The following is a 14405-nucleotide window of genomic DNA, read 5'->3' as shown; positions in this document are numbered from 1 at the left end:
CCCGACACTTGCATCAAATCAAGCTGCATGTTGTGCCTTCATACTTTAATTTACACCTCTGAAATATTCCTCCATACATAATGCTCCTTTTCACCTTAGTGTCTTTACAAGAAATGCATTCAAATTTGTGATAAAATAGAGTGTGGGTAGAATAGTAGCGGAATAAATACGTTTTTTAATTTTACTGTGCTCATTTCAAAATAAAAGTTACAAGGTGTTTTATAGTTGAGAAGTAAAATACTGAACAAATGACGAAGCAATAAAAAATGGGACAAGCAAAACAAAATATTTCATTAATGAATCATGTGTGCTGTGATTCATGTCAGGAAAACGGCAAATAGAATAAACATCTTAATGAGGACAATAATGTCTGATATTTAATTTAGTTTTCCTCCAGGTTTTTTATGGCTTTCTGAGTAGATATGAAACAAACAATAGATGTTTAGAGACCACTTGAATATTAGATTAGAGAAACACTACAGTGAGTATAAAGTGAATGTGTTACAGACATTTCTACCTTTTACATGAGCAAGAAAGCTTTTTCACTCCATGCAGGAATATGTAGGGGATGATGCAGGTGTAGGAGGCTGCAATATAGCTGGCCACCTCCACCACCATCGAGGAGGTGTGGATGTTGTTGGTGATTCGCAGAAGCAGATGAGTCAGCCAGCAGACCAGGAACACGCTGGCCACAGCCACCACACTCTTGGCTGCCCTCACCTGAGTGCTTGAGTTCGCACTGGGCTTAGCCGGCATCTGGCTGGGCCTAGAAAGATTTGGTTGAGTTCCAAATCTGCTGTCAGTGTTTGTTTCCCTGTTGATGGGAGAGCTGTGGGAACTGTGACCAGGCAGTCCTCCATTTGGACAAGAAGAAGGAGGAACGCCAGTATAAATGTCGTTTCGGGACGCTGAGTCTTTGACATCTTTTGAGGCGTCTGGTCTGGTATCAGTGCTGACAGATCCCTCATCATTTCTGTTTTCAGTGCTCTTGTTTTCAGCAATTTTCTTGCTGTGGTCAGAGCTATGACCCTGTATGCGTCGCTGGTTTTGAAGCAGAGTGATGACAATTTGGACACTGGCGAACACAATCCCAGCCACAGGGAGAGCATTAGCCAGGGTTAAATAAAAGATTTCATAGGTTTGCCTGGCTATTGCATTAGGGAAGACATCTATACAGTCTTCATGGCTCTCATTCCCTCCCTCAACCGCGACAAAGAAAAAATGGGGGATGCTGAAGACCAGAGCCACCGTCCAGCTCCCGGCCAGCAGACACCCCACCAGACACAGACTGTCCAGCCGCACCGGCGCCCCCCCACGTTTCAGGGAGCCGACCAGCTTCTGGTGCCAGAAAGCGCTGATGAAGAAGGTTGTGTAGATGCTGCTGGTTTCAGAGAGGTCGGCGCAGAAGCGGAACACGCCACAGTAGGTTTCCCCCAGGAACCATCGGCCGGCAAAATCCGCCATGGTGTCGGGCAGGTCCACCAAGTAGTTGGTGATGAGGTTGGAGACAGCCAGGTTGATGAAAAGGACCTCGTTGGTGCGGATGCCAGATTTCCGCTCGGGCAGGGAGCGTATAGCTAGCCAGTTGTTTCCCAGGACCCCTGCTATAAACATGAAAGCTCTGATGATGGACTCAATCAGCTCTTCTGCGTCCATTGTTTCAGGTGACAACTTCACTTTATGACACAGCCTCACTGGTCTCACAGTTCCCCCAGCTTATAATGTGGGATGCTTTGGTCTTTTGACACTTATAAAGGAGGGTTAGAAGCCCAACCCAGTCACATTTAATGTCTTATCATTTTGTTTTCCCTCAAGGAGCCTTAATCTTGTAGTCCCAATGAGATGGAGTTGTTTTTGTTCTTTCTCGACACCTCCCAGCCAGCACTCAGTCCTCTGATAAATGACAAAAACATACAGACTCACTGCTCTCTTCCATACTGTTGGATCACTTAAAGGGGAAAGCCACATACTATTTTATTTCACCATAGTTATTCCTGTGTTGTAGAGCAGTTTAGCTGATGCTTCTTTGCAAAAAAAAAAAAAAAAAGTTCCTGCATGCAAATGAGATCTTAATTTCGGTCCAATTCCCCTGTTAGGTTGTGCTGCTTACAGCTGCACAAATTGAGAGCCTCATTTATTCTCCATGCAACACTTCAGCAGCAACACTAATTTTGGATTTCTTTTATTTTGTGATTTTTTTATATCATTCTGGTTGTATTCTCTCTTTAAGTGTAAGAGGCTGCTGTCTTAATGGCAGCAGAACTTTTGGTTCTTCTTTCTAGTCTAGGGTAACACTCATTGGTTTCTCACTTTCTCTCTCGAAGCCTCCCAGTCTGCAGTTGTAAATGTTAATAAGAAGTTGTTAATAAATGGATTTTGGCCCAGATGCTCTGTAATCTTCTTCCAGATTGTAAGTGGGCTAACAATCCATTTGTTTCCCTGATTAACTAAAAGTTCCATAAAAAGACAAATGAGTGAGTGTGATGCTGCAGGAGGATTTTCCACAACCTGGCAACCCCAAACGCTGTTCTTTTTGATGTCATAACTCAGTCGTAAAAAGCATTAGTAAACTATTTATTAACCCTTCAATTAGCCATTAGTTACAACTCAGTAAATGTTGCTTTATTACAGTTGTATCAAACTTGTGATTTGATTGTGTTGAACCTGCATTAGTGGAAACTTTGGATTGCAACATCAGAATCACATCATATCATTTATTGATAATCACTTCGCATGTTATTGATAACTTCTGACTAACATGAACAACAAATGTCAAAGAGAAAGAAATAAAAAATGAAGTGAGTGCTGATCAGACCACAGCGTGGGGTCTCAGTCAGTGTAGTAGTCTGCTGCTTCACGTCATTCATGTGTAAAAGCTCCACCTTTGGGATAAACCAGAGGCGGCATCTGTGCTCTGCTGCCTGCCGGGACAGACAGGACGGGCTGCGGGACTGCGCTCAGATCTGCACGGTTTTCTTTCTTTTCTTTTTTTTCTCTTTTTTTTTTCATTTGGAGCTTCAATTCTTTTCACCGTTTTACTATGATTTTCGTTTTCCGGCGACCTGTGATTTATGGGGGGGGGTTTTCCGAGATACACACAGAAATAACAGCGACAACACTCCTCCGGTGTGTTCGTTAGTATGAGACGCTGGTGAGTGTGGAGGAGAGGACGCAGGATGCCCGCCGGCGGCGCCGACTCGCTGAAGCCCAGCGCCTTCATCCCGGTGTGCACGGCCGCCTGCCTCCTGGTCGGCTCTACCTCCTTGTTCTTCGTCTTCACGTAAGTGCGACCGCAAGGATTGAAAAGTTGGTGACATGCACTGTTGGTTTGCTCCGCGGAGAATCCATACCCATCCATCTGTTTCATCCAGACATCCATCACTCTTCAACCATCATCCACCAGGTATCCTTCATTCAAATAGGCCTATCTCTGTATTTGTTGCATGAGGAATTATATTTTGATACTATAACATTTTTAAAATGTTTTGCGTTACCTTCTTCTCTAACATCCCTCAAAATTCAATAATATTGACTCTACACTTTTACACCAATTTTAGATTTTTAGTTTTCTATATCCTAAATTATTTTTAAGAAAAAAAAAAACAGGCTTAAATACTGTTAAAGAAAAAAAACAAACACCATTTCTTCTTCCTCTTCCCTCACTTCACTGTGAAGGCAGACAGGGGCGGCTAACATCTGACCTGGTTGGCTCAAAGTGTGGGCCATTCTGGGTGCCTGCCCAGAGCACCCACAGGACTCAGAGTAAGCACAGTTGAGGGGATAATCAGCACGTATCAGCATGTCATTTTGACCCACATGTGTCATAAATTTATCTGGAGGGAATCAAATACACACCCCGCAAAACCTTTTAAATCTGTTTTTATTCATCGTTAGTTTGTGTCAGGATCGTATTGAAATTCAATACAACATTTGGTAAAAGTGTCTCGTTATTTGGACCTATTTGTGAGACTCCACTGGCATGCAGCAAAGAACCAAATACAATATCCTATAAAACCCTAGAATCCAATTTAAATGATGACTACAGGTCTGGTTGATTTATATACAGTATTTCAAAGCCTTTACTCAGTGTATGTAGGCCTTCATAAAGAAATATAAAGAAAGGATAAAAAGCAGATATTTTAATTTGTATGAAGGCTCCCACCTCATCAATTCTATTCCAGTCTACTGACCCTTCACCTCCGCAACCATATCTGTCCTAGTTTCTCCTGTATTCTCCAGCGGTGCACCGTTTCCACTGGAATCTGACACCAGATTGGGAGTGTGGGATTAGGATCCTCTGGTTGATGCCATGTGATCCCCCATCTGGGAAAAATGGAGTCTGGGATCTTTGAATTTACTATCAGCACACATTTACTGTTACCTCCTTGCAGTGGCTTTCATTTCAGTTTCTAAGCCATGATTACACTATATAAAGCGAGAAAGTATCAGTATATCAACACATTTAATGACTCTTATTACAGAGCGTCTCTCTCCTTTGGGCCTGTCTAGTCTCTGCAGATGTGGTTTATAGGAATTTGATTTGTATTTTTAATATTTATATTTAATATCGGAGCTTTCACCACACAGGAAGATAAAGATATGTCAAAATGGAATTGATTTGACAACTTGACAGCTGTCTATTTGCCACGGTCATGAGACTTTTGCACTCAGAAACAGGTTGGTGGAGAAATCCCGATGAACTACATCTATACTCTGTAGGAGAAGAAAAAAAATCAATGGCCTGCTGACGTGATGGATTGAAAAGAGATCGCTTAATTGGGACTGCAGTGCTAAACCAGCAAAACCAGGACACTGCAAATGATTGAACGAACGAGTGATGAATCTGCGTCTTATGGGACGAGGGTTGCATTTGAGCTGAAATGACCTTATGACGTGAAAATGTTTTTTAATCAACACAATCCAGTAGAATAGAGCTTAAAATCTTCTGACCTCATGGCTTTACCGTTTATTGACCTTAAAAATAAAATAGTTAAAAACCTCACCCTCTAGCTGACCACCAAACTAGTCGAGCGAGTGTCTATTTGCCTTTATATTGAAGTCCGTACAGTAGATCTAAAGACCATTCATATCAGCTTTAAGCAGGAAGTTGGAAACATTTTCTCTTCAGGAGAACATTGGCAGAAAGTCAGTGTCAGTCAGCTGCCACTGAATATCACAGTTTTCTGATATGAGCAATAACTTCCTTGATATCCTGTGCATCTGCCAAGTCAGCCGCTGCAGCTGGAGTGACTCCCTTCCTCCAAAAGCTGAGATGGGCAGGTGCCACTGCTCTGTTCAGCCCAGACTTGGTAACACTGAGTCAAAAGGACATCGCTTGTCATCTGCCATAACATCACCCTGGCCGTTACCCTGGATAGTGTGAATCATAGGAACATACATTAGTCAGTGAATGTCAGCCGTGCATCCTTTAAAGTGTTGTGCTTGGAATACTCTCACGCACACTCATGCTGTGTCAATACTTTTGTTCAAAAGTGCACATCTTTCTCTTATTGTTACCTTTTATATTCATGAACACTTTATTTTGACCCTTTATTTTAACACTGCAGACAAAATAAACCACGATTCTCAACCCTGCAGTCAAGTTATACATTTAAAGTCCCAGCCCCCTGGTAATGCAATCATCACTGTTGGGGCCTATTTGTATGCATTAGTAGTACAAGCATGCATTTCCCCATTTCTGTTTCTACTGCAGGATTGGTAGAGTCATAGAACGACCTTTAGAACTGTAGAGGCTCTTTTGTCTTCCTCTTCCCTGATAAAATTCATCAGTTACCGGTTTCCTGCTTTTGTTCCCCCTGACCGTGAACTTTTGTTTGGGTTAGCGCTGCCGGCGTTGTGCATTGTTAAACTCAGACAGGTCAGACTACGCCCAAACAAAGCCCAAAGACATCAGAGGGACCAAGAAAAATGTCCCTTGCTAATCGAGTTTAACTCTGCTCAGACTCTCCCTTATCTACTGAGTAAAGTTTGAAACACCGAAAATATATTTTGAACCTCAAAAAATAAAATGTGCTTGCTCATGCTGAAAATTGCTAGAATTGCTATTCCTAGATTGCAAAGAGTTTAAAATGTCATAAAATGTTGATTGTTTGCATGTGAAATGTTGTATGGGAGTCGCAGTTGAAGTGCTGAAATTGTCAGTTATAGTGTAAGCACTGAACGCAGTTGATCTAAGCAAACTATGTGTTCAGAACAGAAACATATTAAAGTCCATATTTTAAATGTGCACTTACTGTTTATTCCACTCATTTTCTTTACTGATTTAAAGCTTAGATGGCTTTGCTTGCATGCATCAAAAGAAAATGTCCATATCTTTGTTGCAGGGGAAAGATGAGATTTGGATGACACAAGTCACAGATGATGTGAAAAAAAAGGTTGAACCCACGACATTGTGCGCACACGTGGAGATTTATTGTACAGTCGGTGGTTATTTATTCACCGCCGGCGTTTTCTGCTCCGATGTTGTGTCTAGAAATCTGACGTATCACCTGACAATGACGTCACTTATCTAACTGCTACAATATTTCACACAAAAGGAGCCCTGGCTGCCAGCCTGTAGTGAACTTGCTCACTCCGACCGACAACTGCGCGGTGTGTCTGCTGTGCCACTGACCCACTGCGGGACGTGGGCAGTGTGCAGATTGCAGAGAGCAGCTTACTGCTCCGTGTGAATTAATACAGCTCTGCCTGGGCCGTTTCATTAGGTGGGGCTTGTCTTGCCACGCTGCAGTGTAATGAACTGCCTCTCCCCGCGGTCCAGATGGTCTCAGATCAATGATGTGGGCTCACTATCCATGCAGAGGCGACCACTGTGTAGTGTTGTCCACAAGAAGTCAGACCCATCTATCTATCTATCTATCTATCTATCTATCTATCTATCTATCTATCTATCTATCTATCTATCTATCTATCTATCTATCTATCTATCTATGATACATGTTTAACTAACCAGCTCCAGTTTCCCAGCTTAATGTAAGTGATCAGCTATGACAATTTAAGCACATGTCAAACATGACCTTATTTAGTGAGAAGAACTTGGACACAAATCCTGAATAGCAGCCTTAGGGGTGGGGTCTTTAATCTTTTTATCACATGTTCACTGTTTCTGAAGATTCTTATAATTTCATTATGCTAAATTTGTTAAAAAATCTACAAAGAAATTCTTGTCCTACTTCCAATATTTCCTCATCTACTGAAGAGAGCCTGTGAATGTAGTGGCGACATCACTTGCACGAGGGGGTCCTGTGCAGTTATACACGGCCATTAAGTGAATCGATTGGATTTATCTCATGGTGTACCGTGTATAGCGGTGTACTGTGATATATGATGAGCCTTGACTGCACGCTCTATGTGTTTAGCATCTAATGTGAGGCATCCACAATGCACCGGACTGGCAGAAATGGTCTGTAATCCAGAGTTCATAATCCCAGGGATTACTGGGTTTGCATCTGGCACGGCATCAGCAGGCATTCCTCTCGGGAGGGGGTGTGTGTGTGTGGGTGGGGGGTGGACCCCTCCCCCATCAGACTAAAACCAGCCGGGGGGTTTGGGGATTGGAGCTGCACTGGGATGAAGCGCATAGTTGAGGCAGATGACTCTTAAATGTTGTTAGTGTTTTCTACTTTTGATCAAACTTGTGTTTAATCACTTGTATGTGTTTATGGTTCACTACTTCCTCATATCTGAATAATTTGTATGGAAAAAAAGTAACTAGTATTCCACATTTTCTGGTCCTCACAAACAGTTTCTGTTCAACAGTGCTATAGAGCATGTATGATATTTTATTCTTTATTGTACCTATACTGATACCACACCAAAAACTGTAACATGTAAATTCAAACTGAAAATTCCCATACAGTATATATGTAGGTTAAACATGATGTTCAATCAAACACTGTTAATATAATCCAGTGAATCTTTTCCTCTCTGTCTACCACCCTAACCTGATTACACTGCCCCTCCCTCTAATCTCACACAGTAGAGATATAATCATACTCCCATTCAGTATAGTTCAGCACGTACACACGTACACACACACACACACACACACACACACACACACACACACACAAATACACACACTGGGTTGGTGGAAGAGATAAGTGATGGTTCTCTAAGATTTTAGGGCACATAAAAAGATTACTGGTTAAATTCCTGACAGGGCACAAAGATCAATACTGTGATTTAAAAAACAAAAAGCTTCACATTAGTTTTTTTAGTACAGTATAGTTTATAACATTCAAAAAAATCTACTTGTGTGATTAAAAACATTAAAAGTTCAAGCTCCACTTATTTGAATTTCTTGAAACTTTTTTCTTTCATCTTCTTGCGCCTTCACTCATGTAAAACTTGCTCTAACTGGATGACATTATTATGGCTGTTTGACTGCTTATTATAGTACTGCGCCAAACTTTATTCAAACAAACTGGCCAGGCGCATATAATGACAGATATCAGTTTATTGAAGCTATATGGTGTTGGTGTATAAGTCGGCTGATAAGTGACAAGAATCTGCAGCACACTATTATCAATGTGGTCTGAAGTAATGTAGAAACAGTGTCACCGTTACATAGTTTAACCACCAGAGAGGATGGACTAGTGTACGTTTTAAACTGCAAAATCTTCCACTTATAATGTTGATCACCATTTAAAAAACAAAAACAAAACCACAAGTCTCTGTATCAACATTGTTAATGTTATGTGTTTATGTAAAAAGAAAATGTACCATCAGCCGATATATCACTATTTTTATAGTTCACAAATATCTGTAACAGTAATGGCCTAAAAAAAAAACCCAGTATCAGTGCAGCAATACATTACACAGTCCTCCAATGGCTTTTTGGTCATAACACAAAAGTAATGTGTCTGTTTTATATTGTATTGTGAATATCTTTTAGTTTTGAACTGTTCATTTGTCAAAGAAGAAATCCAATTTTCTTTCACCATTCTCTGACTCATCCGATCAATCTGAAAAAATATTCAACAGATGAATCGATACCGAAAATAATCATTAGTTGCTGCCCTGCATGTGTCCAGACCTGCTTCACTCTGTGACACAGATACAGTTTGTGCATCACTTGGTGAACGCACACTAATGCATGCTTATCTTTCACTGTAAACAAGTACTTTTGGGATCCACAGGTCCACTCAGGATAAATAGGTTGATGAAGGTTATCCCTTAAAGTCTTTGTCGTTGTGTTAACATTAACCTCCAAGTGATGGATACGTGCTCGGCTCAGAGACACCGTCAAGCGCTTGATTTACATCATGGATTCTGCTTTGAATGAACACTCAGTGACAAGTGCAGGAAACAGTTTTCCTAATTTTTCTTCTCCTGCGTGTGTGTGTATTCAGATGCCCGTGGCTGGCTGTGACCATCTGCCCTGCTGTGCCACCATGCTGTGCCATCCTCTTCCTTTTTGTGCTGGCCAACTTCACCATGGCAACCTTTATGGATGCCGGTGTTCTCCCGATGGGTTCGTAATCAAAGTGACATTATGCTTACGGTAGGAGAAAGAATTTTCTTTCTTTCATTCGTGGAAGTGTCAATTTTCGCAATGACTGTTTTCCAGCTAATGAGGACGAGGACAAAGACGATGAGTTCCGCGCGCCGCTGTACAAGAACGTGGACGTGAAGGGCGTCCAGGTGCGGATGAAGTGGTGCGCTTCGTGTCATTTCTACAGACCCCCGCGCTGCTCGCACTGCAGCGTCTGCGATCACTGTGTGGAGGTGAGAGCGTGGAAAGGTTTAAACTAGCGGGGAGAAGGGGCACGTTATAGAATACTAGATACAGGGGAGGGTGACGACAAACATGGGGGAATTTAAATGGGGGGGGGGTGAGTGGTAAGAGTGAGATAATATAATGCATGAGTGGACAGATCAGAGAGAAACGTGAACAGTGTTTGAGCGAGCTTAGCAGTGTGTGTGGGGAAAGTCAATAAAGGAGGATTTCTGCAGTGAATGATGGACAGAGTGTGATGGAGGGGGAGAGAGTTCTCATTAATCAGGTTAATCCTTTTCTCAGATCCTTTGTAGTCTCAGTAGAAATGCAATTTGAAAAACAGTTCAGCCTCTATTGAGCGCAGTGTATTTAGAAAGCACTGTGGACATTCTACAAGCGACGGAGCCACCAGTGAATCTGTTGTGCAAAATATTTCATATATAGGCTGAGTGATGTACGTGATGTTGCTTTGGTGAATTTATTTCCTTTTTTTATTCCCACTATCTCCTACCAGGACTTTGACCACCACTGTCCCTGGGTGAACAATTGCATTGGGAGGCGCAACTACCGCTACTTCTTCCTGTTTCTGTTGTCACTGACGGTTCACATGATCGGCGTCTTCACCTTCGGCCTCATATACGTCCTGCACCACATGGACGAATTGTGGAAGCTGCACTGCACTGTCACGTATCCTTATTCGCACTGTGTCCGTGCATCTATCTGCGCTTTTATATCTTTAAATATTCATCTAATTGAGATTAACACGAAGCAGTTTTCCTGATCAGTGTTTCCAGTTTGGTAGTGATCAGTATATCAGGGCTGTTTCTTATCCCGGTCCTGGGTCTCACTGGATTCCACCTGTACCTGGTGTCCAGAGGGCGCACCACAAATGAACAAGTCAGTTTTTATTTCATTTTCAAAATGTTAAACTACTGTCAGGAGCAATCAATTAATATTAATTAAATGATGTCAATAAAGCCGACCTCTACAGTAGTGTTATTCTGATGCATTTATCTAATATAAATGTATAAGTCTAAAACATGGTGTATTGACATGGACAGTAATGACATTAACAGGTGCACTTCTATCTCCCACAGGTCACTGGGAAGTTTCAAGGTGGAGTAAATCCTTTTACACGAGGCTGCTGTAACAACCTTGAGTATCTGGTTTGCAGTCCTATCTCTCCAAAGTGAGAGCCATTTTTTTTTTCCTACTTTATCTTCATCATTTAAGGGAAGCCAAATAGCACATTGGCTAACTCCCTGCTGTCTCTTTCTGTCCTGTGACACCAGGTACACAGCAAGGCCCTGTAAGAAAATGGTCATCCATGTTCAGCCTCCGTTCCTGAGACCGGAAATCGACCGGCAGATGCCAGTGAAAGTCAGGGATAACGGGATACATAGTCAGGATAAAGTATGTACAAGCATGTCAATATTTTCTCACATGTCATATAAAGATTGTGCGCTCATTTGTCAGTGGATATAATTAGATCTCTGATGTTTTTTTGTTTTTTTGTATCCCGCCAGCAGACCTCAGCTGGAGCTGTCGAGCTGTCAGACATCAAGCAGCTGAAAACTCCACCACCACTGCCACCGAAACCAGACCACGGCCTGCTGAAAGGCCAAATAGCTGCCATGGATGGTACTGTAGAATGACAGATATGTACCAGACACAGCCCTGCAGCAATATTTTCACAGTATTCGTATTTGTAAAGTGACAAAGATACTCATAACATCGAGTCTAAGTCGATATATATCTGCAGAGTAAATGAAAGTCTGGTGAGATTCTGTATTTAAGTCAACAGACACCAACAATGTATTGATTCTACTAACAACTATTATCTTTGTATTGTCTGTTTGTTCATTGCGGTGAACATGGGCACTGTATTTTACTTGGAGTCAACCCCACACACAGATTGTGCTGCGAATACTGGCTAGTGCACCAAATGTGTATAAATCCACGCCTGAAAGTAGTCCCCAGCCACTGTGTTGTTAATGCATGTTTGAGTAAAGTTTACTAAAAACTACAATGCCCTGCTGTTTTAGGAAAGTATGTAGCATTTCTAAAAACAATTTTTGATCCAATTTTTAAAAAAGATTTAAAGATTCATTCATATGCGCCACTAGCTACAGAAGTTGTAAATGTCTTTTCATGGGATTTGTTGACATCCTTCATGGTGACTTCTTTTTCAGAGATGGGACATCATACCAAATCCATCATTCCTGTATCCATTCCCACTGTGCCACAGCTGCGGCCCGTTCTGGAGGCCATATCCAGAGGTTCATCACCCATTCCACCAGAGCAGGTGCTTTTCAGTCAGATTGTAGGAGTTTGATCCTTAATATCCAGCTCTTGGTTTTGATCCATGTCTGACTCTTTTTTTTTTTATTGTGTTGTTTAGTTGCTGAGGACATCAGAGCAGCAAGGGAGCAACAAAAGTCCTGACCTCCGCTTTGAGTCTAGAGAAAGCCCTGCGAGAGGCAGCCAGCAGGTGGGTCTACCTGTCCAGTCTCCCCGCCAGACCAGCACCGCCTCCAGCTCCCTGCAGCTCAACTCTCTGACGCTCAACTCCCGCTCCCTCACCCTCAAACACGCCAGTCGGCATGGTAGCAAATCCCAGCTACCGGCCATGCATGCTGATGGTTTTGGATCCAATCCCCCGCTGGGCATCATCTCCTCCTCCAGCCTGCTGGCCAACCACAGCAGCAGCAGCAGCAGCAGCCTGACCTATGATAACCTAATAAACCCTGCAGAACCTCAGTTCCTTGCTCAGAGAGGGGCGCCTCCAGTCGGCTACCACCCTCACTTTATGGCCCTGGGCACAGATGGGACTGTGGTGCAGAGGCCCCCTCCTCATGCCTACAGTCCCGTGTTCATGGGCGTCACCAGACAGTCTCCTCAGCCTCGAGACCCCTCACCTTCTTTGCAGGGTCTCACCTCAAGGGATCACTCGCCCTCCTTCCAAGGTTTCATGCAAAGAGACCCTTCTCCTGCTTTTCAAGGGCTGATGCCGAGAGACCTCGCAACCCAAAGCGTAACATCCCGAGACGTTCCCCCTCCAGGTCTGACCATGCGTGAGCTGACCTCTCAAAGTCTTCGAGACAGCTTTCGTGATCTCGCTCCACAGGGCTTGCCACCTCAGATGTCTGCTGCTGCGCGCTATGACAACTTTTCAAAAACCATGATGGCATCTATCCACGAGAGACGGGAGATGGAGGAGAGGGAGAGGATGCTGCGTCTCCAAGCCAGATCCCAGGCGCTCTACGGCACAGACCTTGGGATCTATGACATCCCCAGCAGGCGGAGTCTACCGCCGGACAACATCCGAACTCCAGGCTCCCGTGGACCGACTCCTCCCGCCTACGGCTCCAGGGAGTTTCTGATGAGCACAGGTATTCTTGGTTACGGCATGAGGACCTCACCCCTCTCCAGCTCCTCCACGTCGTCTCTGACTCGAGGCCCGAAAACCTCCAGCTCTCCTCTGCAGAGCAGCAGCAGCAGCAGCCTGCAAAGCAAGGGCAGGTCTTCCTCTCCGGCCTACTGCCATCCTGACAGACAGACGCAACCTCTTCCTTCCTCTACATCCACCCTGCCCCGCTTACCCTCCTCCTCCACGTCCTCTGCCCCTTCCTACGCCTCATATGCCAACACAAAACGATCCTCGCTCACGTACTCTTCTGAGGGGAAGGACTCAGTCGCTCTGGGAGCCCTGAAATAAAAAAATTAAAATAAAAAAAACTTCTGATGGTGTGAATGAATCATCTATGCAGTGTTAGTCTCAGTTCTCACAGCTCCAAAATACTTTGTAAATAAGAGGCCATTTGGGACTTTCCTGTGTGGGACTAGGTGTGAGAAACAAATAAAGAATAAACTCGGAAATATTCTTGCAAAAGTCATGTAAGTTTGACCAAATCTGAAAACCGGTGAATCTCAGGATAGTTGTGCCTCCTCTTACAAACAGAGCGAGCTCTATAAACTCAGTCAAAGCGGAAGAGCTATGTGAAAACTACAGATTAACTTATTATTTGTTTGTACATGTTTTGATATTGCTTTTGTGAAACTATGTTATACCACACCATCAAATTTTCCTCCTGCCGAAAAAAACCCCCCTTATTTAATAGATTTTTGTAGTTGTTTATATGAATAAACTTATTTTGTAATTTTCAGTTCTGTTTTAATCTTATTTCTGGTGTGAATGGCTGTCAGTGAAGGATTACACTTCTGCAGCAAAGGGAAAATTGTGTTTTGCTGTTGATTATCAATCTTGCTTCAAAGATATTACACTTGCACTCTAGTTTTTTTTTCTTCCAAATCACAAAATAATTTTAGCTGATAACTCGACAGATGACATGCGTTAAGGAGAAAGAGCCCAAATGTATTTTAACAAGTACAATCATTCACTTTTAAAACGGCTACAATGAATAATTGCATACATCTGTACAGCAGTGCTGACTGCACTGCTGGGAAGAAAATGAAATTATGACGTGATAGAGAGTTTAAATGCAGCTCTGTGGTGGAGCGGTTTAACCCGCTCTGCAATGGCAGTTTCTGCATTGAATTTGTATATAGCGCCCTCTAGTGACCAGTTTCAGAAGGTGGTGTGATGTCAGTGGGGCAGCCTGCTCCAGTAGATGATGCTATTGTGTGTAAAATGCCTGGAAAC

At 42.9% G+C, this 14405-nt stretch overlaps 2 protein-coding genes across 4 annotated transcripts; one reads left to right on the top strand and one right to left on the bottom strand.

Moving 5' to 3' along the window:
• Window positions 1–513: 513 nt before the first annotated feature.
• Window positions 514–2455, bottom strand: LOC130186727 (rhodopsin). Its single transcript, XM_056403997.1, has one exon. The coding sequence runs from the start codon at window positions 1654–1656 to the stop codon at window positions 514–516; it is 1143 nt and encodes a 380-aa protein (XP_056259972.1). The 5' UTR covers window positions 1657–2455.
• A 352-nt stretch (window positions 2456–2807) lies between these two features.
• Window positions 2808–13908, top strand: zdhhc8a (zinc finger DHHC-type palmitoyltransferase 8a). 3 transcript variants are annotated; one of them, XM_056402703.1, is made up of 10 exons: window positions 2808–3280; window positions 9375–9496; window positions 9593–9750; window positions 10257–10429; window positions 10537–10639; window positions 10840–10931; window positions 11035–11155; window positions 11272–11383; window positions 11935–12047; window positions 12144–13908. In XM_056402703.1, the coding sequence occupies exons 1-10, from the start codon at window positions 3177–3179 to the stop codon at window positions 13458–13460; spliced, it is 2415 nt and encodes an 804-aa protein (XP_056258678.1). In that variant the 5' UTR covers window positions 2808–3176; the 3' UTR covers window positions 13461–13908. The 3 variants fall into 3 exon arrangements, with proteins under 3 accessions (XP_056258678.1, XP_056258677.1, XP_056258679.1); XM_056402702.1 differs by having other exon boundaries at window positions 11269–11383; XM_056402704.1 differs by having other exon boundaries at window positions 2809–3403; window positions 11269–11383.
• Window positions 13909–14405: the final 497 nt, after the last annotated feature.

Source organism: Seriola aureovittata, chromosome 18 (assembly GCF_021018895.1).
Source record: "Seriola aureovittata isolate HTS-2021-v1 ecotype China chromosome 18, ASM2101889v1, whole genome shotgun sequence".
Taxonomy (NCBI): domain Eukaryota; kingdom Metazoa; phylum Chordata; class Actinopteri; order Carangiformes; family Carangidae; genus Seriola; species Seriola aureovittata.
Note: the sequence above shows the minus strand (reverse complement) of the source record. Positions and strands in the feature narration are given on the sequence as shown.